The sequence below is a fragment of the Sus scrofa genome, chromosome 7 (assembly GCF_000003025.6).
Source record: "Sus scrofa isolate TJ Tabasco breed Duroc chromosome 7, Sscrofa11.1, whole genome shotgun sequence".
Classification (NCBI taxonomy): domain Eukaryota; kingdom Metazoa; phylum Chordata; class Mammalia; order Artiodactyla; family Suidae; genus Sus; species Sus scrofa.
Window position 1 is genome coordinate 77,551,962 of NC_010449.5, and position 23,073 is coordinate 77,575,034.

Here is a 23,073-nt window from a genome sequence, read left to right on the forward strand (position 1 = left end):
GGCTGTGGTGTAGGCCAGAAGCTGTAGCTCCGATTCAACCCCTAGCACAGGAATTTCCATACGCCACAGGGACAGCCCTAAAAAAGTAGGAAAAAAAAAAAAAAAGACGGCTGTTCTCTTGCTCTTTGTACATCCCCCTGCTCTACCAGTCCCTGCTTCACCTACTCACTAAACATGTTTGCCCCCAGCCCTAGTTAGTGAATGTTCTAGTCCTTAGGCCAAAGCAGCTTCACCTGCTAGTTTATCGAAGGGAAACATCTGTCCTCATAATGGTTGATAACCAGACTGGGCTGTGAGGGACTTGCCCAAGCTGGTTTCCCTGGAAACTGATGAGCCAACCAGACATCAGTTCTTCCTATAAATGGTAGCCTCACTCCCGACCCCGCCCCCGGCCCCAAGTAACAAAGGCTGCTGCCCTGTCTTGTCTACCACCTGAGGTGTTGCTTCAAGACTTTTTGCTTAAGCTCCCCAGTCCAATAAGCCCTTCAGCACTGGCTGTAAGGCTGAGGGTGGAAAGGTGGTGTGGCGCTGCAGGCCAAGGCAAAAGCCACAGGCAGGGGTGGGATTATGTCAGAATGCTGGTACTGGTAAAAATGACATGCATGGCATTGACTGCTGCTGGGGCTAATGAAAAGGATGAATGGACTGCTTAAACAACAGGTGAGATGGAAACTCTCTTAACTGTGGACCGGAGGCTAACTCAAGCCCAACAAACTAGAACTGAACATCCCAGGAGCAACTCTTCCAGTGCCTACCCCATGTTAACCCAGGGGCAACTAGTAACCACAATTTGAGTTCAACCGTTGACCACCCAAGGATCTTTGCCAGCTATCAGTCAAGAAAATACCTCACGTTTGCCCTTACCAGGATCTACCCCCAGGAGGGACACATCACAAAATGGTGCTGGGACTGGCAGGTAAGTTTCTGGTGATTTGGTTTTGCGGCCTCATTGAGGAATAAGGTTAGAAAGAGATTTATAGATTTCACCTGTCATACCCAGCCCCACCTAAGACGCCTGAGATAATTAATCCAGGTCTTCGACTGGAGAAAGGCACCATTAAATTAATCCTGTGGGCCTTTGTTGTACCTCTTTTCCAGTATTCTGCACTGGCTGGGTTTTGAGGGTAGACACGTGGTCTGGTCCTGCAGGCCAGGACAAAATCCACAAGCAGGTGTGCTATTATCTCAGAATGCTGTTACCGCTTATATTTTGCTTACTGGCCATGATCTTCCCAGCACTGGGCCTGCTGAACTTCTTAAATTTCATTCCTAGTCTGAAGGGAGGAACTCTGTTGACAGACTGTGCAACAGTGGTGGCCTCGCTGTGAAACGAGTTTGATTGCTGGGTCTATGGAAAGATGCCATAATCATCCTTCCTGGAACTCTGTGAAAAATTGACCCAATAATCACCTGGCTTCAAAGCTTGCCCGCCTCTTGGATCCTTGATACTCTTTAGCTGCTGTGGCCTGTATTGCATTTGCGGATTTTGGTTGCAGTAGACCTAACATATCTGACTCCAGGAATATCATAGAAGAGGAGCAGACCAAGATCATTAGGGTCGTGCAGGATACGTAGGGGTGGAATATATGGTCAGGCCACTCAAGATGGCTGTTCTCTCACTCTTGGTACAGCCCCTGCTCAACCAGTCCCTTCTTCACCTACACCCTACTCACATGAGCATGTTTGCCCCCACCCCAGCTAGTGATTGTTCTAATCCTTAGGCCAGAAGGGCTCCACCTGAGAGTTTATTAAGAGGAAACATTTGCCCTCAGGATGTTCATTAATTTGAGGGTCAGTGAGGAACATGCACCAGCTTCTGGTTTCCATGGAAACTCATGAGCTAACCTGATGTCAGTTCCCTCCGTAAATGAGAGCCGCCTTCTCTCTGCAAGTAGCAAATATTTCTGCCATGCTCTGCCTATCATCAGTGGTGGGGTATTACCCCCAGGACCTTTTGCTTAAGATCTGCTGCCCAATAAGTCATTGGTGTCTCTATCCCTGTGTCTGCACTCTTTCGTCTTAAAGCTGGACAACCCCAAGGCCTGCAGGACTGCAGGGTACAACTCAACATCAGTGTGTTTCAAAACTCATTCAAAGGAGATCTAGCTAATAATATATTCTCTGCAAAATCCAAGACACTTAAGTAAATAAGTCACAATCTATAAAGAGCCTCCAAAGTCAATAGGTCCCATAGATTATTAAACTAGTTAATGTGTTGATCCTGGAAGATTTTCACTCCATTCCAAAACAGGGGCCCGGGAATCTATCACCACAAGCCCAGGGGATGCTTCCTCACCTGCTGGGCCAGTCTACACGAGAAAGGCTAGCCTCCTCCAAAATTTTGCTACCGTGTCTATGTGAGTCCAAGAAAGGAAGAATTACTAAAGCAAGGCCACTTCACAATAGGAGCAAGTGACATTATTTACAGACTTCAAAAGCTTCAATAACTTTGTCTAAAATTGCATTTACTCTGTCTCTTAGTCTCTTACCTCACCACTCAGAGTTACTACATAAAGCATATTACTTCTGAATTAAATGAGCCTTTCTCCAAATATGGGAACTTTCTTCTTTGAATTGAGAACAAAAGTCTTACAAAACCTATTTTCTAAATTTGGGGGGAAGTAATAAAGCAATATAAATGGTGCACCAGATTCAGCATTACAGAGCAGACACAGAGACAGGTCCTTAACCTTTCTTCTCTGAGTGGTGAGCTCACCTAGTCAACCTGAAGACTGGAAGGCCTTCCATGTCTTGGAGTTCCCATCATGTTTCAGTGGTTAACAAATCCGACTAGGAACCATGAGGTTGGGGGTTCAACCCCTGGCCTTGCTCAGTGGGTTAACGATCCAGCATTGCCATGAGTTATGGTGTAGGTTGCAGACGCAGCTCAGATCTCTCATTGCTGTGGCTCTGGCATAGGCCGGTGGCTACAGTTCTGATTAGACCTCTAGCCTGGGAATCTCCATATGCCGCAGCAGCGGCCCTAGAAAAGACAAAAAAAAAAAAAAAAAAAAAAAGTACCTTTTCTTAAGCAAGATTTTTTTTTAATTTTTAGTGCAAGGACACTGACAGGATAATGAGACAAATACAAGTTCTGCCTCCCAATATACCCAAACTCTGTTCATGCTTCCTAATGGCCTGAAAGGACTATGGGCTATAGTGTGAGTCTGGTCCTAAGGATAAGCAAGGATGAACAACTGAGTGCTGGGTCCTTCCCCATCCCTCAGCTCTAGTGATTCATATCAACTTTGGGCAGGGGTGGCCCCAAACCAAAGTGCCCCATGTGAAACCCCAGCTTATTGTAGACATATCAGAAAGAGGTCAAGCCTCTGGGATATTCTGATTTCTTACAAAGTGAAAGAGGCACTGCTTGCAAAGTGCTCAACCTGAGTGGGCCTCCCAGGGAAGAGGAGCCCACCCAACAGCCCATCCTCTTGATTGACTATCTGAACTGGTAAGAAGGTCTACTCCTACTTGACTTGCTCTTTCAATGCCACCTCTTTACATTCCATCCCCAGAAGCCTCTCCCCTGAATGCCAAGGCCAAGCCTCTGCGCCTAATTATTTGCTATTTAAAATGTTGATTCAATCAATTGTGGCACTAGCTTTTTATTTTCTTTAATTATATATTTTTTTCATTTTTTAAAGTTTTGTTGTAGTATAGTTGATTTATAATGTTGTGCTAATTTCTGCTGTACAACAAAGTGATTCAGTTATACATATATTCATTCTTTTTCAGATTCCTTTCCCATATAGTTTATCACAGAACATTGAGTAGAGTCCCCTGTGCTATACAGCAGGTCCCCATGGACCATTAATTCCATATACAATAGTGCACATATGTCGATCCCAAACCTCCATTCTATCCCTCCACCCCACCTTTGTTTGGTAACCATAACTTTGTTTTCAAAGTCTGTAAATCTGTTTCAGATTTGTAAATAGGTTCGTTTGTAGCCTTTTCTCAGATTCCACATACAAGTGACATCATAAAATATTTGTCTTTGACTTACTTCACTTAGTATGATAATGTCTAGGTCCATCCATGTTGCTGCAAATGGCATTATTTCGTTCTTTTTTATGGCTAAGTAATATTCCATTATGTGTACCACATTTTCTTTATCCACTCCTCTTTTGATGGACATTTAGTTTGCGTCCATGTCTTGGCTATTCTAAATAGTGCTGCAATGAACATAAGAGTGCATGTAGCTTTTCTAATTATGTTTTTTTCTGGATAGATGCCCAGGAGTGGGATTGCTGGATCATATAGTAGTTCTATATTTAGTTTTTTAAGGAACCTCCCTACAGTTTCCATAGTGGTTGCACCAATTTACCCATTCCCACCAACACTGTAGGAAGGTTCCCTTTTCTCCACACGTTCTCCAGCATTTATTGTTTGTAGCCTTTTTGATAATGGCCATTCTAACTGGTGTGAGGTGATACCTTATTGTAAGTTTTGATTTGCATTTCTCTAATAATTAATAATGTTGTTCATGTGATTTTTGGCCTTCTGTTTGTCTTCTTTGGAGAAACGTCTGTTTAGATCTTCTGTCCATTTTTTGATGGGATTGTTTGGGTTTTTTTTTTTTTTAATTGAGCTGCCTGAGATGTTTGTATATTTTGGAGATTAATCTCTTGTCAGTTGCTTCATTTGCAAAGATTTTTTCCCTTTCTGTGGGTTGTCTTTTTTTTTAATGGTTTCCTCTGTTTCAGTGTTTATTGACAGTCTATTTTGTATGACAGTCTATTTTGTATGAAGTGAGCATTGCTACTCCAGCTTTCTTTAGATTTCCGTTTGCAAGGAATATCTGTTTCTATTCCCTCACTTTCAGTCTGTATGTGTCTCTAGATCTGAAGTGAATCACTTGTAGGCAGCAAGTATATGGGTCTTGTTTTGGTATCCATTTAGCCACTCTTTATTTTTTTGGTTGGCGCATTTAATCCATTTACTTTTTAAGTAATTGTTGATATGTGTATATTTATTTCTATCTTATTAATTATCTTGTTTTGTAGGTCTTATTTTCCCCTTATTCTTTTTTTCTCTTCTATTGTGATTTGATGATTATTTAGTGTTGTGTTTGGATTGCTTTTTCTTTTGCGTGTGTATATCTATTAAAGATTTTTGGTTGCCATTACCATGCAGTTTCTATATAGCACTATACCTGTATCTCTTGATTTCAAATGCATTTTTTTATAATTTTTTTTATTTTCCCACTGTACAGCAAGGGGGTCAGGTTATCCTTACAGGTATACATTACAATTACATTTTTTCCCCACCCTTTGTTCTGTTGCAACATGAGTATCTAGACAAAGTTCTCAATGCTATTCAGCAGGATCTCCTTGTAAATCTATTCTAACCTGTGTCTGATAAGCCCAAGCTCCCCATCCCTCCCACTCCCTCCCCCTCCCATCAGGCAGCCACAAGTCTCTTCTCCAAGTCCATGATTTTCTTTTCTGAGGAGATGTTCATTTGTGCTGGATATTAGATTCCAGTTATAAGTGATATCATATGGTATTTGTCTTTGTCTTTCTGGCTCATTTCACTCAGGATAAGATTCTCTAGTTCCATCCATGTTGCTGCAAATGGCATTATGTCATTCTTTTTTATGGCTGAGTAGTATTCCATTGTGTATATATACCACCTCTTCCGAATCCAATCATCTGTCGATGGACATTTGGATTGTTTCCATGTCCTGGCTATTGTGAATAGTGCTGCAATGAACATGCGGGTGCAAGTGTCTCTTTTAAGTAGAGCTTTGTCCGGATAGATGCCCAAGAGTGGGATTGCAGGGTCATATGGAAGTTCTATGTATAGATTTCTAAGGTATCTCCAAACTGTTCTCCATAGTGGCTGTACCAGTTGACATTCCCACCAGCAGTGCAGGAGGGTTCCCTTTTCTCCACAGCCCCTCCAGCACTTGTTATTTGTGGATTTATTAATGATGGCCATTCTGACTGGTGTGAGGTGATATCTCATGGTAGTTTTGATTTGCATTTCTCTTATAGTCAGCGATGTTGAGCATTTTTTCATGTGTTTGTTGGCCATCTGTATATCTTCTTTGGAGAAATGTCTATCCACGTCTTTTGCCCATTTTTCCATTGATTGATTGGTTTTTTTGCTGTTGGGTTGTATAAGTTGTTTATACATTCTAGAGATTAAGCCCTTGTCGGTTGCATCATTTGAAACTATTTTCTCCCATTCTGTAAGTTGTCTTTTTGTTTTCTTTTGGGTTTCCTTTGCTGTGCAAAAGCTTTTCAGTTTGATGAGGTCCCATGGGTTTATTTTTGCTCTAATTTCTATTGCTTTGGGAGACTGACCTGAGAAAATATTCATGATGTTGATGTCAGAGAGTGTTTTGCCTATGTTTTCTTCTAGGAGTTTGATGGTGTCCTGTCGTATGTTTAAGTCTTTCAGCCATTTGGAGTTTATTTTTGTGCATGGTGTGAGGGTGTGTTCTAGTTTCATTGCTTTGCATGCAGCTGTCCAGGTTTCCCAGCAATGCTTGCTGAATAGACTTTCTTTTTCCCATTTTATGTTCTTGCCTCCCTTGTCAAAGATTAATTGACCATAGGTGTCAGGGTTTATTTCCGGATTCTCTATTCTGTTCCATTGGTCTGTCTGTCTGTTTTGATACCAGTACCACACTGTTTTGATGACTGTGGCTTTGTAGTATTTCTTGAAGTCTTGGAGAGTTATGCCTCCTGCTTGGTTTTTGTTTCTCAGGATTGCTTTGGCGATTCTGGGTCTTTTGTTGTTCCATATAAATGTTTGGATTGTTTGTTCTGGTTCTGTGAAAAATGTCATGGGTAATTTGATAGGGATTGCATTGAATCTGTAGATTGCTTTGGGTAGTATGGCCATTTTTACAGTATTGATTTTCCCAATCCAGGAACATGGAATATCTTTCCATTTCTTTACATCTTCTTTGATTTCTTTGATTAAAGTTTTATAGTTCTCGGCATATAGGTCCTTTACCTCCTTGGTCAGGTGTATTCCGAGGTATTTGATTTTGTGAGGTGCCATTTTAAAAGGTATCGTATTTTGGTATCGTATTTTTGTATTCCTTTTCTAATATTTCATTGCTGGTACACAGAAATGCAACTGACTTCTGAATGTTAATCTTATATCCTGCTACTTTGCTGAATTTATTAATCAGTTCAAGTAGTTTTGGGGTTGAGTCCTTAGGGTTTTCTATATATAGTGTCATGTTGTCTGTCTGCATACAGTGACAGTTTTATCTTTTCTCTTCCTATATGCATGACTTTTTTCTTTTGTTTGTCTAATTGCTGTGGCTAGGACTTCCAGTACTATGTTGAATAGCAGTGGTGAGAGTGGGCATCCCTGTCTTGTTCCAGATTTGAGTGAGAAGGCTTTCAGTTTTTCCCCAATGAGTATTATATTTGCTGTGGGTTTATCATAAATGGCTTTGATTATATTCAGGAATGTTCCCTCTACACCCACTTTGGCGAGGGTCTTGATCGTGAATGGATGTTGGACTTTGTCAAATGCTTTTTTTGCTTCTATTGAGATGATCATATTATTTTTGACTTTTTTTTTGTTAATGTGGTGTAGGATGCTGATTGATTTGCATATGTTGAACCATCCTTGTGAACCTGGGATGAACCCAAACTGGTCATGGTGTATAATTTTTTTGGTATGTTGTTGGATTCGGTTGGCTAAGATTTTGTTGAGAATTTTTGCATCTATATTCATCAATGATATTGGCTGATAGTTTTCTTTTTTGGTGGTCTCTGCCTGGTTTTGGAATGAGGGTGATGGTGGCATCATAGAATGTCTTTGGGAGTATTCCTTCTTCTTCAACCTTTTGAAAGAGTTTAAGGAGGATGAGCACAAATTCCTCTTTATATGTTTGATAAAATTCACCTGTGAAGCCATCTGGTCCTGGACTTTTATTTGTGGGGAGTGATTTTATGACCTCTTCAATTTCATTTCTAGTGATCGGTCTGTTCAGTTGGTCTGTTTCTACTTGATTCAGTTTTGGCAGGCTGTAAGATTCTAGAAAATTGTCCATTTCTTCCAGATTGTCAAACTTGTTGCCATATAGTTGTTCATAGTATTCTCTTATGGTTTTTTGTATTTCTGCTGTATCCATTGTGATTTCTCCTTTTTCATTTATAATTTTGGTTATTTGGGTTCTTTCTCTCCTCTTTTTAGTGAGTCTGGCCAGGGGTTTGTCAATTTTGTTTACCTTTTCAAAGAACCAGCTCTTGGTTTTATGAATTTTCTCTATTGTTTTTTGAGTCTCTATTTTATTGATTTCGTCTTTGATCTTTATAATTTCCTTCCTTCTGCTGACTTTAGACTTTTTTGTTCTTCTTTTTCTAATTCATTTAGGTGGAGGGTTAAGTTGTCAATTTGGGATCTTTCTTCTTTTTTGAGAAAGGCCTGTATTGCTATAAATTTCCCTCTGAGCACTGCTTTCGCAGCATCCCATAGATTTTGAGAGGTTGTGTCTTCATTATCATTTGTTTCAAGGTAGTTTTTAATTTCCTTCTTGATTTCCTCATTGACCCATTGGTTTTTTAGTAGCATGTTGTTTAGTCTCCATGGAGTAGGTTTTTTCTCTTTGCTTTTCCCATGATTGATTTCTAATTTCATGGCATTGTGGTCAGAGAAGATACTTGAGGTAATTTCTATGCTCCTAAATTTATTGAGATTAGCTTTGTGTCCCAATATGTGGTTGATTCTTGAGAATGTTCCATGAGCATTTGAGAAGAATGTGTATTCTGATTTTTTTGGATGTAGTGTCCTGAAGATATCAATGAAGTCTAACTTTTCTATTGTTTCCTTTAGGATCTCTGTTGCTTTATTGGTTTTCTGTCTAGAGGATCTGTCCATTGATGTGAGGGGGGTATTAAGGTCTGCTACTATGATTGTATTCTCATCAATATCTCCCTTTATGTCTGTTAATATTTGTTGTATGTATCTGGGTGCTCCTGTATTTGGGGATATATGTTGACGATAGTAACATCCTCTCCTTGGATGGATCCCTTAATCATTAAGTAGTGTCCTTCTTTGTCTTTCTTTATGTCTTTTGTTTTAAAGTCTATTTTGTCTGATATGAGCGTTGCAACTCCTGCTTTTCCGTCATGTCTATTGGCGTGAAATATTTTTCCCCACCCTTTCACTTTCAGCCTATATGTATCTTTTGTCCTAAGATGAGTTTCTTGTAGGCAGCATATTGAAGGTTTTTGCCTTTTTATCCACTCAGCCACTCTGTGTCTTTTGATTGGGGCATTCAGTCCATTGACATTTAAGGTGATAATTGATAGATGATTATTTATTGCCATTTGAACCTCGTGTTCCAGTTGATTCTATGGTTCTCCATTCTTCCTTTTTTTTTTTTTTTTTTTTTTTTTTTTTTGGTTGGATGGTCTCCTGTTATTATCTGCTTGAGTGTATTTTTTTTTTCATTTTTTGCAAATGCAATATTTGATTTTGGCTTGTGGTTGCCCTGTTTTTTAAATATGCTAACCCCTTCCCATAATTGTGTGTTTTAGCCTGGTGGTCCTATAAGTTCAAACACTTCATTACTATATTAAAATTAAGAAGAGAAACATACAAACAAACAAACAAAAAGGGTTATTTACTTCCTAACATCCCTTGCCCACATTTTATGGTTTTGATGACTCTTTTTTATTTTTTTCTTTTTAATTTTATTTTGTTTGAAGCATGTTCATGATTAAATCTGTATGCTGGCTTATTTGAGTGACTGCTCTCTGATTGCGGTTTCCTCAGTCCTAGTTCTTCCTCTTCTTCTTCTTTTTTTTTTTTTTTTCTTTTCTTTTTTCTTCCCTTTCCTTCCTTTCTTTTTGGTTTAGAGAAGCCCTTTCAATATTTCCTTTAACCTGGGTTTTGTGTTGCTGTATTCTTTAAGTTTTTGTTTGTTGGAAAAAATTTTTATTTCCCCTTCTATTTTAAATGATATTCCTGCTGGATAGAGTATTCTAGGTTGCATATTTTTTCCTTTGAGCACTTTAAATATCTCTTGCCATTCCCTCCTGGCCTGTAGTGTTTCTGTAGAGAAATCAGCTGATATTCTTATGGGGGTTCCCTTGTAGGTAACATTCTGTTTTTCTCTTGCTGCCTTTAGGATCCTCTCTTTGTCACTAACTTTTGCCATTTTTATTATGATGTGTCTTGGTGTGGGTCTGTTTGGGTTCAGTTTGTTTGGGGCCCTCTGTGCTTCTTGTATCTTGAACCCAGTATCCTTTAGATTTGGGAAGTTTCCAGCAATAATTTCTTCAAATATATTTTCCATCCCCTTATATTTCTCTACTCCTTCTGGAATTCCTATTATGTGTAGATTGGCCTGCTTTATATTATCCCATAGGTCTCTTATATTGCTTTCCAGTTTTTTGATTCGGTTTTCTGTCTGTTGACCGGATTGAGTGATTTCCATTATTCTATCTTCCATATCACTGATTCGTTCTTCTGCATTATTCATTCTGGTTTTTACTGCCCTTAGTTCAGTTTGCATCTCTGCAAATGAATGTTCTAGTTTTTCTTGGATCCTCCTTATATTTTCTAGTTCCTTTCTGAGGGTATCTGCATTACTGTTCATATCTTCTCTTAATTCCTTCAGTATTTTCACTATTTCTCTTTTGAACTCCAGGTCTGTCTGACTGCAGAGATCTGTTTCACTGCTGACTGTTTTAGGTGAGTTCTCCTGTTGGTTTGACTGGGGTGGTTTCTCAGCTTCTTCATCTTGCTTGTTGTTTTCTTTCTCCTGAGGGAGTTGTACTCTCCGTTATCGGGCAGTGTTTGCCTTGTCACTGCCGTGGAATATTTCCTGAGGGCTGGCGTTGTTGGTCCATCTTTTTTGAGGCAGTGTGGCTTTTCTGGAGTGTTGATGGAGCTAACAGTGTTTCTTTGAAGCAAAGGAGGACTTCCTGAGGGCAGACAGGACTGGGAGGTCCACACCACGATGGTAGCAGATTTCACTTGGTCATGCAGAGCTTGCTCTGGTGTTTTTAGGCTGTGGGGTTCTTGCAGGGGGTTGGCGGTGTTGAGCAGCTGTTCCTCAGGAGTGCAGCATCCCCTGGCGGCTGGAGCAGCTATCTGGGTCACTGAGAACCTAAGAGGCTCTTCCCTAGGGCAGCCCAACTCAGAAGGATGGCCTGAGACTGTAGGCAGATCTTTTCACAGTCTGGCCGAGCTTGTTGCAGCTTTTCTGGGCTGCAGGGGCTCCTCCAGGGGGCTGGTGGTGCTGAGCAGCTATTCCGCGGGAGTGGGGCACCCCCTGGGGGCTTGGGTGGGTAGCAGGGCCGTTGGAAACCCAAGAGGCTCCTCCCCGGGGCAGCCTGACTCAGAAAAACCGTCCGAGAATTAGGCAGATCTATTCACGACCTGGCTAGGCTTGTTCTAGCTTTTCTGGGCTGCAGGCCTTTTCTCGGGGGCTGGTGGTGTTTGGTGCTGCTCTGTGGAAGTGTAGCCCCTCCAAAGGGCAAGAAGGCCTGTGCAGGGACAGCCCCTGCAGTGGTAGGCTTCAGATAATTGTTGAGGCCAGCCCTCCTGGATGACAGGCAGCCCCAGGTTTGGCGAGAGCATAGCGGGTGGTGGGAGTGGGGGGAGGGGATGCACTGGGAAGCACAGCTTTCAGCTAGCTAGCGGGCCTGTAAGCTTGCTGTGGCATGGGGAGTATTCTATGGGGACCCACCCCTTCTTCTCTCCCCTCCCCAGCATGGGCGCAGACCAGGCTCTTCTCCCAGGTTCCCTCTGATGAGGCTTTCCACTTCCCCACCCCTAGAATATTGCTCCCTTTCTCTGCGACAGCTTTGTTTTCTAGTCTCCCAGGCAGTCTCTGCCCCGTTAAATGGTTGCTAGACTTCCCAAGTAGTTTCCGCTCTGCCCCGCCCCCGCAGCCCATTGTCGCGCTCGGACTAACCTCTGGAGCGGAGGTCTCGGTGCCCAGCCCCCTCCCAGGCGTCCCCAGGCCCTTTCTCAGGGACTAACCTTCGGAGGCGAGGTCTCGGTGCCCAGCCCCCACCCAGGAGTCTCAATTTTTGGTGACTGTGCCCGTAGTTCAGATGGTCCGTTGGGTTCTTGATCGGCTTTTCCGTACTCCAACTTACTGCTACACTCTTCTCTGCATCTGAAGATTCCTCCAGTTCATTTGATCTTTCCCCCTTGTAGGTGACTTTCCAGGGTGTGGGATCCCTTTCTCCTCCACAGTTCCCTTTCAGGAGCACCCATCCCGCTAGGATTCACCTTCTCTCACTCTCCTCTTTTCTCCCGTTCTGCCCAATAATGTCACGAACTTCTTGCCGTTATTGGAGTTTAGGTTCCTCTGCCAGCGATTGGTTGCTGTTCTGTGCGAGTCATTTATTCTGTAGATGTGCTTTTTTTGTTGTGTTTGTGGGAGAGGGTGAGCGTGTCCCCCTACTCCTCTGCCATCTTGTCCTCTCCTCAAATGCATTTTTTAAATGCTGCATTTATACTCTCCTCCCCTTGTGATTGTTTTTGATGTCATATCTTACATCAATTCCTCTGTGTCCTTTGTTTAGTGTATCTTCTTTTTTTTTTTTTTTAGTGTATCTTCTAATTGCTTATTGTGGATATAGGTGATTTTTACTACTTTTATCTTTTAACTTCCCTAGTAGTTTGTGTCTGTAGGACTTCCCACCTTTACTGTATGTTTGCCTTTACAGTTGATCTTTTTCATTTTGAAATTTTCTTGTTTCTAGATATGGCCTTTTCTTTTTTGCCTAGAGGTGTTTCTTTATCCTTTGTTGTAAAGCTACTTTGGTGGTGCTGAACTCTTTTAGCTTTTGCTTGTCTGTAAGGTTTTTGATTTCTCCATCAAATCTGAACCAAAACCTTCCTGGGTAGAGTTTTCTTGGGTATAGGTTTTTCCTTTTCATCCCTTTGAATATATGGTGACACTCTTTTCTGGCCTGTAAGGTTTCTCTGAAAAGTCAGCCGATAGCCTTATGGGAAATCCTTTCTATGTTATTGATTGCTTTTCCTTTTTTGCTTTTAATATTCTCTTTTTCTTTACTTTTTATCATTTTAATTATATCTTGGTGTGTTCCTTGTTGGGTTAATCCAATGTGGGACTCTCTACACCTCCTGGATGTGAATATCTGTTTCATTCTCAGGAAAACTTTCAACTATTATGTCATGAAGAATTTTCTCAGGTCCTTTTTCTCTTCTCCTTCTAGGTCCCCTATAATTCAAGTATTAATATGCCTGATGTTGTCCCACAAGTCTCTTAAACTGTCCTTTCTTTTCATTCTTTTTTTCTTTTTTATGTTCGACATCAATGATTTCCAATATTCTGCCCTTTAGCTTACTAATCCATTCCTCTGTGTCATTTGTCCTGCTCTTGATTCCTTCTAGTATATTTTTCATTTCAGTTATTATATTCTTCATCTCTGGTTGTTATTTTTATAGTCTCTTAAAAACCTCTAGGGAGTTCCCATTCTGGCTCAGCAGTAACAAACCTGACTAGTATCCATGAGGATGTGGGTTCAGTCCCTGGCTTTGCTCAGTGGGTTAAGGATCCAGCATTGCCATGAGCTGCAGTATAGGTCACAGACATAGCTCTGATCTGGCGTTGCTGTGGCTGTGGCTGGCAGCTATGGCTCCAGTGCAACCCTAGCCTAGGAACTTCAATATGCCATGGGTATGGCCTTAAAAAGACCAAAACGAACAAAAAAAAAACCTCTAACCCACTCTGTCCATCCATTCTTCTCCCAGGTTTTCTGGTCATCTTTATGACCATTAACATGAACCCCTTTTTGGGGTATATTCCTTACCTCCACTTAACTCCATTGTTCTTCTAGGGTTTTGTCCTATTCCTTTGTCTGGAACATATTGCTATTTCACCTCATTTTGTCTAAGTTGCTATTTTCTTTATTTCTTTTTTTTTTTTCTTGTATCAAGTACGTTGGTTATCTTTCCTGATGTTGGAGAAGTGGACTTTTTTTAGGAGACGTCCTATGCATTCCAGCAGTTCGCTGCCCTCTTGTGACCAATGTTATATGCTCTAGAGTTTCCCCCTATGAAGACTACATGGGTCCTTCTCTTGTGCCAAACTATGTAGGTAGTCTGGTAGTCTTGGCTGGCTCCCAGTATGGTTGGTTGTGACGTCCTCCTTTGTGAAGACAGTGTTAGGTGCTGTTTCGTGAGACCAGGTCACAAAGTAGCTGTCTACAGAATCCCAGGTGGAGCCAGGGTTTATACTGGCTCACTGATGGGTGGCCAGTGTCAGAAATTTCTGAGGCTATTGCCCACCCTCTGGTGGGTAAATCCATGCCCTGAAGTTAATGCAGGGAGAACTGGGTCCTAAAGTCTGGTTGCAGTGCTCAATGATCCCAGCAGTGCTGTCAGGTCACTGAGGCAGGGGTGGGGGAAGTTGTTACACACTTGGGTGTAGTGTCTTCATTGTCCTGAATCTTTTTTTTTTTTTTTTTTTTTTTGGCCTGTTAGTGGGCTGAGCCAAGGCCTAGCCAATCTCAGGGCAGAATCTATCCCAATGTGGGCAGGCTGAGTCTGCTAGCTATGGAAACGTGGTTTTCTTGTGCCTGGTGTCTGCCCTCTGGTGGGTAAGCCTGGTCCAGAGGCTAAAGTAGGCTTTCTGGAAGGCAGAGTGGGGGCCAGGGAATTCTGGAGCTGGTACCTATGCACAGGTGGGTGGAGATGTGTCCTAGGCCATCTGGTGGGCATGTCTATATCTAGAGACTTGTTTAGAGCAGTTGTGGGCCAAGAGTCTTTAGACAATCTGTCTGCTGATGGGTTGGACTGTATCTACCCAATTTGTTGCTTGGCCTGAGGCATCCCAGCTCTGCCACCAATAGACCATTGGCCAGGGGCAGGTATTGGTGCAAATGAACTTAAGGAAGGATCCCACTCTGGTGCTTCCTGACACCAGCATCCATACAGTAGGAAGTTCCCAAGAATGGCTTCTACCAGTGAGTTTTTGAGTCCCCAGCATGAGCTGCAGCCACCCCCTGCCCCTCCAAGAAGCTCTGCAAGTCTAGCAGTTAGGTTTGGCCCAGGCTCCTATCCAATTACTTTTTTTCCCCTGGGTCCCAGTGCTTGTGAGATTTTTGTGTGCTAAAAAGTTCTTGCAAGAAAAACCAGATGATTGAAGAAAAATGCTTTCTTGGTGAAGTATAGAGGTCTTCTGTTTACCTCCTAGACTTTGGTCATCAGACAAAAGCATTCTCTCACCACCTCTCTGTGTTATATTTCCCTTGTCTGACTTCATCATTCATCTTAGCAGACTATAGAAAGACATGAAAGACTAGAAACATGTCCCTGGACACTATGGTGACAGACTTCATTCTCTTGGGCTTATTCCCCCAGGCCCCCCACCCTGTCTCAGGACCCTCCTCTTCCTGGTCTTCTTCACCATCTACATCATGACTCAGCTGGGAAGTCTGCTCATTTTGCTTACCATGTGGGCTGACCCAAAGCTCCATGCTGGACATGTTGCTCTCTTCCGTCATCATTCCTCGAATTCTTCTCCACTTCACTCCCATCAGCAAGGCAATCCCATTTGGTGGCTGTGTGGCTCAACTGTATTTCTTTCATTTCCTGGGCAGCACTCAGTGCTTCCTCTACACCTTGATGGCCTATGACAGGTACCTGGCCATATGCCAGCCCCTGCGCTACCCCATGCTCATGAATGGGAGGTTATGCACATTCCTTGTGGCGGGAGCGTGGGTGGCCGGCTCCATCCATGGGTCTATCGAGGCCACCCTGACCTTCCGACTGCCCTACTGTGGCCCAACCAGGTGGATTACTTTATCTGTGACATCCCTGCAGTATTGAGACTGGCCTGTGCAGACACCAGTGTCAATGAGCTTGTGACCTTTGTGGACATTGGGGTCATGGCAGCCAGTTGCTTCCTGTTAATTCTGCTCTCCTATGCCAGCATGGTCCATGCCATCCTACAGATACCCACTGCTGATGGGCAGTGCTGGGCCTTCTCCACCTGTGGCTCCCACTTAACTGTAGTCACATTCTACGATGTCCCCTGTATTTTCATCAACTTTTGGGATGGTTCCAAGAGTAAAAACAAGGAAATATAAATAGGTGAACCTGGTTTTCCAGTGCTTGAAAGTGGTGAATAAGGAAATTGGATGTGCCTGTATGTTTTTCCAGGAAGGTAATTGTTGGAATTACAGAGCAGAAGCGCAAGGCTGCAAAACAGTCATCACAGCATGAAGTGACTTCCAGACCAGAGGCCAAGGACAGAAACTATGGATTCCAGCTAGTAGTGTGCTGGTAAATGTTTAAAACCTGGCTCTAAAAAAATAGGAAGGGAGTTCCTTTTCTGGCTCAGCAGGTTGAGAACCCCACTAGTATCCCTGAGGATTCGGGTTCAATCCCTGGCCTCACTCAGTAGGTTAAAGGATCTGGTGTTGCCATGAGCTGTGGTATAGGTTGCAGGTGTGGCTCAGATCTGGCATTGCCATGACTGTGGAGTAGGCCAACAGCTGCAGCTCTGATTCGACCCCTAGCCCAGGATCTTCCATGTGTCACAGGTGCAACCATAAGAAAGAAAAAAAGAAAGTAGAAAGGGGGAAAATAAAAGCCCTCATTTGTGTTGTTTGCAAATTTCCATGGACTAAATACTCCCGCCATGGTTAATTTCAAACTCCAACATGACATCTTTGCTTAAAGAAGTTGGTAATGCTAACACACCCTTATATAGTATTTCCATAATAAAGATATGATAAATGTGAATCAGTTCATAGATACTAGTAAAACTTAGTAAAAAAAAAAAAAAAATTAGAAAGTAGAAGTTACTGGGAGTTCCCGTCGTGGCGCAGTGGTTAACGAATCCGACTAGAAACCATGAGGTTGCGGGTTCGGTCCCTGCCCTTGCTCAGTGGGTTAACGATCCGGCACTGCCGTGAGCTGTGGTGTAGGTTGCAGACGTGGCTCGGATCCCGCGTTGCCGTGGCTCTGGCGTAGGCCAGGGGCTCCAGCTCCGATTCGACCCCTAGCCTGGGAACCTCCATATGCCGCGGGAGCGATCCAAAGAAATAGCAAAAAGCCAAAAAAAAAAAAGAAAGTAGAAGTTACCATTGAGGCTCAGTGAAAACAAACCCTACTAGTATCCATGAGAACAAGGGTTTGATCCATGGCCCCACTCAGTGCATTAAGGATCCGGCATTGCTATGGCTATGGTGTAGCTCAGCTGCTGCAGCTTTGACTAGTTCCCTAGCCTGGGAACTTCCATATGCGGTGAATGCAGCCCTGAAAATAATAAAATAAATTTTAAAATAATTAGAAAAGTGATGTTTTTAATATTACTACATTTTTGGGCCACATGCACTGCATGCAGAAGTTCCCAGGCCAGAAACTGAACCCACACCATAGCAGTGACCCAAGCCACAGCAGTGATAATTGCCATATCCTGAGCTACCAGGGAACTTCAACATATTTGTACATTTTTATATGATTTATTTAATTGCAAGTTTAACAAAGAGTAAATAAAATTTTTGAAAATTTAGCAGTAAGTTATTCTAGGCCAGTAATAACCAGCTCCATCACACAACTAGTTCTAAATCACTTCAGAGAGGCAAGTCACCTTGCAATTCCAGATGGGACCATCTCAACTGTAGGGTCCAAGTCACCTACCAGATCATCCAAAAATATCAAAGAACACTCCAACAATTTGAAATCATTTTCTTTTTCCACTGCCTTAAATACATTGGAGTCATCTAAGACTTTAAAGTGGAGGTAAGGAAATTCATTCAATGAACCTAAAATTAGGGGATTCTTCCATCAGTATCCAGAGAGGTGGGGACATACAATGAAGAGTACCTCAATTATTGAAAAGTACATTTTAATGCATTTCTGAGTATACTGTGGGTAAATGTGCGATCTGACATTTAAAAGAAAAGAATCACAGAAATTAGAGATTATATCTGTCACTCAAGAGATCACCTTGTTCTCCACAGCTCACTTTCTAGATATGTAGAAATGATTCCTGCTTGCTGTCAAAACAAAAAATAATGAGGATCAGGGGAATGCAGTCCTCACGGGGGAAAGGTTTCAGGGTGGAACTCCCAAGACACAAATAGTCGGCAACAACTCTCTTGACAGTGTTTTGCCAAAAATAACTCATTCAGAGGAGATTCAGCTAACTGTGTAACCAAGTAAAACCAAGAGGCTAAAGTAGAGAAGTCACAATCTGTAAAGAGCCTCCAATGGCTGGAAGTATCACAGATTATCAAAATAGTCAGTATGTCAATCTCCTGGAAGATGTTAATTCCATTCCAAAGCAGAGATCCAGTAACCCCTCACCACGAGCCCAGGTGACACTCTGAAGGACACTTTCCTCACCTGCTGGGCCAGTCTACCTGAGATGCGCCAGCCTTCTCCAAGATTTTGCTTCTGTGTCCATGTAAGTTCAAGAAGGGAAGAATTCCTAAAGCCAGGTCAATTCACACTAGGAACCAAGATGTAGAGACTTTAAAAGATTCAGTAACTTTGTCCAAAACTGTACTTATTCTGTCTCTTTCCCCATCATTCTTACTTCACCCTCTCCTCACAGAGTTAGTAAGTTAATCGTATTACTTCTGAATTAAATGAACCTCTCTCCAGATTTGAGAACTTTCCTCGACTGAGAAAAGAGTTATCTTTTATTTTCTCTTTTTGAGAAAGTAATAAAGCAATATACATGGTGCATCGGATTGAGCATTACAGATCAAACACAAAATGGGTTCCTTAACCCTTCTTTTCCCAGAGATGAGCATACTTAGGCAACTTAAAGTTTGAAAGTCTTCCATTTCAAGTACCTTTTCTTTTTTTTTTTTTTTTTTTTTTTTTTTTTGTCTTTTTGCTATTTCTTGGGCCGCTCCCACGGCATATGGAGGTTCCCAGGCCAGGGGTCGAATCGGAGCTGCAGCCACCAGCCTATGCTGGAGCCACAGCAACGCTGAATCCAAGCCACGTCTGCAACCTACACCACAGCTCATGGCAACACCGGATCGTTAACCCACTGAGCAAGGGCAGGAACCGAACCTGCAACCTCATGGTTCCTAGTCAGATTCGTTAACCACTACACCATGGCGGGAACTCCTCAAGTACCTTTTCTTAAGCAAGATTTTTTTTTAACTTACAGGGCAAAGACCTTGACAGGATAATCAGAGCAATAAAATATGGATTCTGCCTCCCCACCATACTCAAACTCTCTTCACTGTCCTTGCTGTGTCTCGCTGCTCGTGTTACCTAATAAATAGCCTGAAGGGCTATGGTGGGAGTCTGGTCCTAAGGACAAGCAAGGATAAACAACACAGTGCTGGGTCCTTCCCCATCCCTCAGCGCTAGTGACTCACATCAGCTCTGGGCAGGGATGGCCCCAAAACAAGGTACCCTATACAACACCCCAGCTCAGTGTAGACATGCCAGAAAGAGGTCAAACCTCTGAGATAATTTGATTCTTCACAAAATGAAAGAGGCTCAAGGTGAATGAGCCTCCTGGTGAAGGGGAGCCCAGCCAACAGTCCACCTTACAACTTCCTAGCTGACTCGACAGTGAAAGGGTCTCGTTCCTCTCTCAGCTTGCTTTCTCGATGCCTCCCTCTTACATTCCATCCCTAGGAGCCTTTCCCTTGAATGCCAAGGCCAAAGCCCCCACATATAATTATTTGCTATTTAAAATGTTGATTCAGTCAATGATATCACCAGCTTCTTATTTTCTTTAATCACATACTTTTGATATTAAGATTATGAGTACTTTATAAGATGTCCTTGCCAAATACTATTACTAAATACTATTTAAAAGGGGAAATTTTGGAATATGTATCAAATTAGCTAAGTTTTGGATGCTTAAAATGTTTTTTTAATTGATGAATCTAAATTTGTTTCACTCCTCAATTTAAATAGCCTGAGACTCCATAGCTTCAGAAGATTCGCCAGCCCTATAATTTAAAAAAATCACAGATCAGTGAAAAGGGATCATTCCATTCGTTTTCTACTTTCGTTTTTTTATTTTTATTTTCTAGGGCCGCACATGCAGCATTTGGAAGTTCCCAGGCTAGGGGTCAAATTGGAGCTGCAGCTGCCAGCCTACACCACAGCCACAGCAACACAGGATCCAAACCACTTCTGTGATCTACATCACTGCTCATGGCAATGCCAGATCCTTAACCCACTGAGCAAGGCCAAGGATCAAACCTGCATCCTTAAGAATACTAGTCAGGTTCTTAACCCACTGAGCCACAACAGGAACTCCTACTTTTGGTTTTTTCTAGTGGCTCTTTTCCTCTAGAAAAGAAAAGACTGTTCTCTTTTCTAACACTGCTCTCTCTTAGAGCAGCTCTGTCCTTCTACAAACACACTCCCTGCCCCTCCAGGGATTCCACCTTCTGGAATTCACCTCTTCCCCACTCTGCCTTCCTCTGCAACCCCAGCACACCACTCCAGTTCAAAACCACCATCTTCGGCTGCCTCTGCCTGGAAAAGGAGCCTCTCCCTCAGACCCATCCACTGCACTCACCCAGTGCCCATATTGCTGGCCAGGATGCCCAGGGCCAGATAAGAGGAGGTACAGCTTCCAACCTTCTCCTGGCAGACCCCTTGCAAAGTGCACCCGGACATGTGCACCTCAGCCAGGAAAAAAGTCAGATTGGCAAAGAAAGAGCAACCGGGGAAGATTTTTATTATTCATAAACATTTATTATAAATGGTCTTAAAATAATTGCCTTTTTAATATAATCCAAATATGAATTGATTTATGAAAATTTTATTTTCATAACTAATAGAAAATAAGCTTTCATAATTGGCATCATAAACACTATCTCAAGTTTTGCCATCTCTTTCTCTTCTGGCCAAAGAAAGTACTACCCATCCACCCCAAAAGAAATTAAGGTATTCCTCCTTCCAAAAATCAGGTAATAGAAAGCTTATGTATTTTTCTTTTTGTGACCAAAGTTTATAATCAATATTTCCATACAAGATACATTCAATATGATTGATACTGAATATTACTCTATTCATTCTTTTAAAATAATAAGATAAAATAGGCTTAGGAATTCCCCTATGGCTCAGTGGGTTAAGGATCCTGGGTTACAACTGCAGTGGCTCAGGTTGCTACTATGGCACAGGTTTGATCCCTGGCCCAGGAACTTCCACATGCCATAGGTACAGCCAAGAAAAATAAGTTTGGGATTCCAGTTGTGGTCCAGGGGGTTAAAAACCCTAGTATCCAGGATGCGAGTTCGATCTCTGCCCTCTTTCAGTGGGTTTGATGATCTGGTGTTGCTGAGAGCTGTGGTGTAGATCACAGATGTGATTCAGATCTGGCATTGCTGTGGCTGTGGTGTAGGCTGGCAACTACAGCTCTGATTCACCCCCTAGCCTGGAAACTTCCATATGCCACAGGTGCGGACCTAAAAATAAAAAATAGGTTTGAAAATTGGTGTTGATAAGAATATTTTTAATGGTATTCCAGTGGTCAGATCTGTCAATGTTCACACCTCCGTATAATTAACTTCTTATTGGTTTACAGTTAGAGTTATAGGATGTTTTATTTAAAGCAATAGATACAAAAATACATTAAAATGTATAAGGAAAAATTTTTTTTGAATAAACCATTCATCAAGGGGAATTTTAAAATAACATCTGGCTCAGAAGTTTAATACCTTTAAAGGGTTTTTGAGACTTTTTTTTTTTTTTGTCTTTTTTTTTTTTGGCATTTCTTGGGCCGCTCCCACGGCATATGGAGGTTCCCAGGCTAGGGGTCTCATCGGAGCTGTAGCCACCAGCCTATGCCAGAGGCACAGCAACGCAGGATCCGAGCCATGTCTGCAACCTACACCACAGCTCACGGCAAAGCCAGATCCCCAACCCACTGAGCAAGGGCAGGGATCGAACCTGCAACCTCATGGTTCCTAGTCAGATTCGTTAACAACTGTGCCACGACGGGAACTCCGAGACTCTCATTTTTTTGAAGGCAAATACAATCTTAAAATAACAGCATACTAAAGGTCTAACTAGAATTCCTGTTGTGGCTCGTGGTTAACAAACCCCACTAGTACCCTTGAGGACACAGGTTTGATCCCTGGCCTCGCTCAGTGGGTTAAGAATCCAGCATTGCTGTGGGCTGTGGTGTAGGTTGCAGATGTGGCTCAGATATAGCATTGCTGTGGCTGTGGTGTAGGGCAGCAGCTAGAGCTCCAATTTGATCCTTAGCCTGGAAACCTCCATACACCGTGGGTACGGCCCTAAAAAGACAAAAGACCAAAAAAAAAAAAAAAAAAAAAAAGTAAAGGAAGGTCTAACATATAATAGTAAAATCTATACTACAAATCATCAAACCAGTAAAATGTTTTGACCAATCAATAAATTTAAATAACATCCTATGGAAAATAGCAAGTGTGGATGATGACTTTGACTTCGTTTACACCAGGAATAGACTCACATTGCTGAAGGGTGAGATAAAGCCCTTATCCTACACTCCTGACTGTGTGACGTAAAGCAGGAGAGATATGATCACACAGGGAAACAGAAACTAGGACTAACCAGAATTGGCAACATCCGTTCAGCCAGTCAATCAGCCAATAAATATTCACTAATTAACTTATTGTTGCTAAACACTGGAGCAGGTGTTGCAGGTACAATGGAAGAACAAAATAAATTTCGTTTTTGCTCTGAAGGAGCTTATAATCTAGTGGAAGAAACCACTGAACATTTAAGCAAATAGTTCTCACCATACCACGTTACAATCATCTTTTATAATACAAACTTTTATCTTCCAAAAGATTGTCTAACAAGGGAGAAAAACTCTTCCTGCAGGAGGTGATAGCCAAAGTGAATCCTGTAGAATGAGGTTATGTTAAGATGAATCCATATACTCAAGAAAGAGTAGGTTCAGAAGGAAGGAGGATGCGGTGCTCTGAGGGAACTAACGGGAAAAAGACTGTAGAAATACACAAGGGTCAGATCTCAAAGGTTGTTATAGATCATGGTAAGAGATATTTTGACAGTAAGTCAGAAACGAACAGTAGAGAAGGTAATCGTGCAGTCATCTTTACACACTGCTCCATGCTGCCAGAATCCAGTTCTCTGTTGTCCCCCTTTAGGCAGAGA

General features: G+C 42.2%; 1 protein-coding gene and 1 pseudogene across 1 annotated transcript in view; both read left to right on the plus strand.

Moving 5' to 3' along the window:
• SALL2 (spalt like transcription factor 2) overlaps positions 396-23,073 on the plus strand; it is a 101,024-nt gene continuing 78,346 nt past the window's right edge. The window contains exon 1 of the mRNA XM_021099290.1: positions 396-916. Within this exon, the coding sequence (XP_020954949.1) occupies positions 898-916 (19 nt within the window). The 5' untranslated portion in view covers positions 396-897. The remainder of the gene's footprint in view (positions 917-23,073) is intronic.
• LOC100518023 lies at positions 14,921-20,655 on the plus strand (annotated as a pseudogene).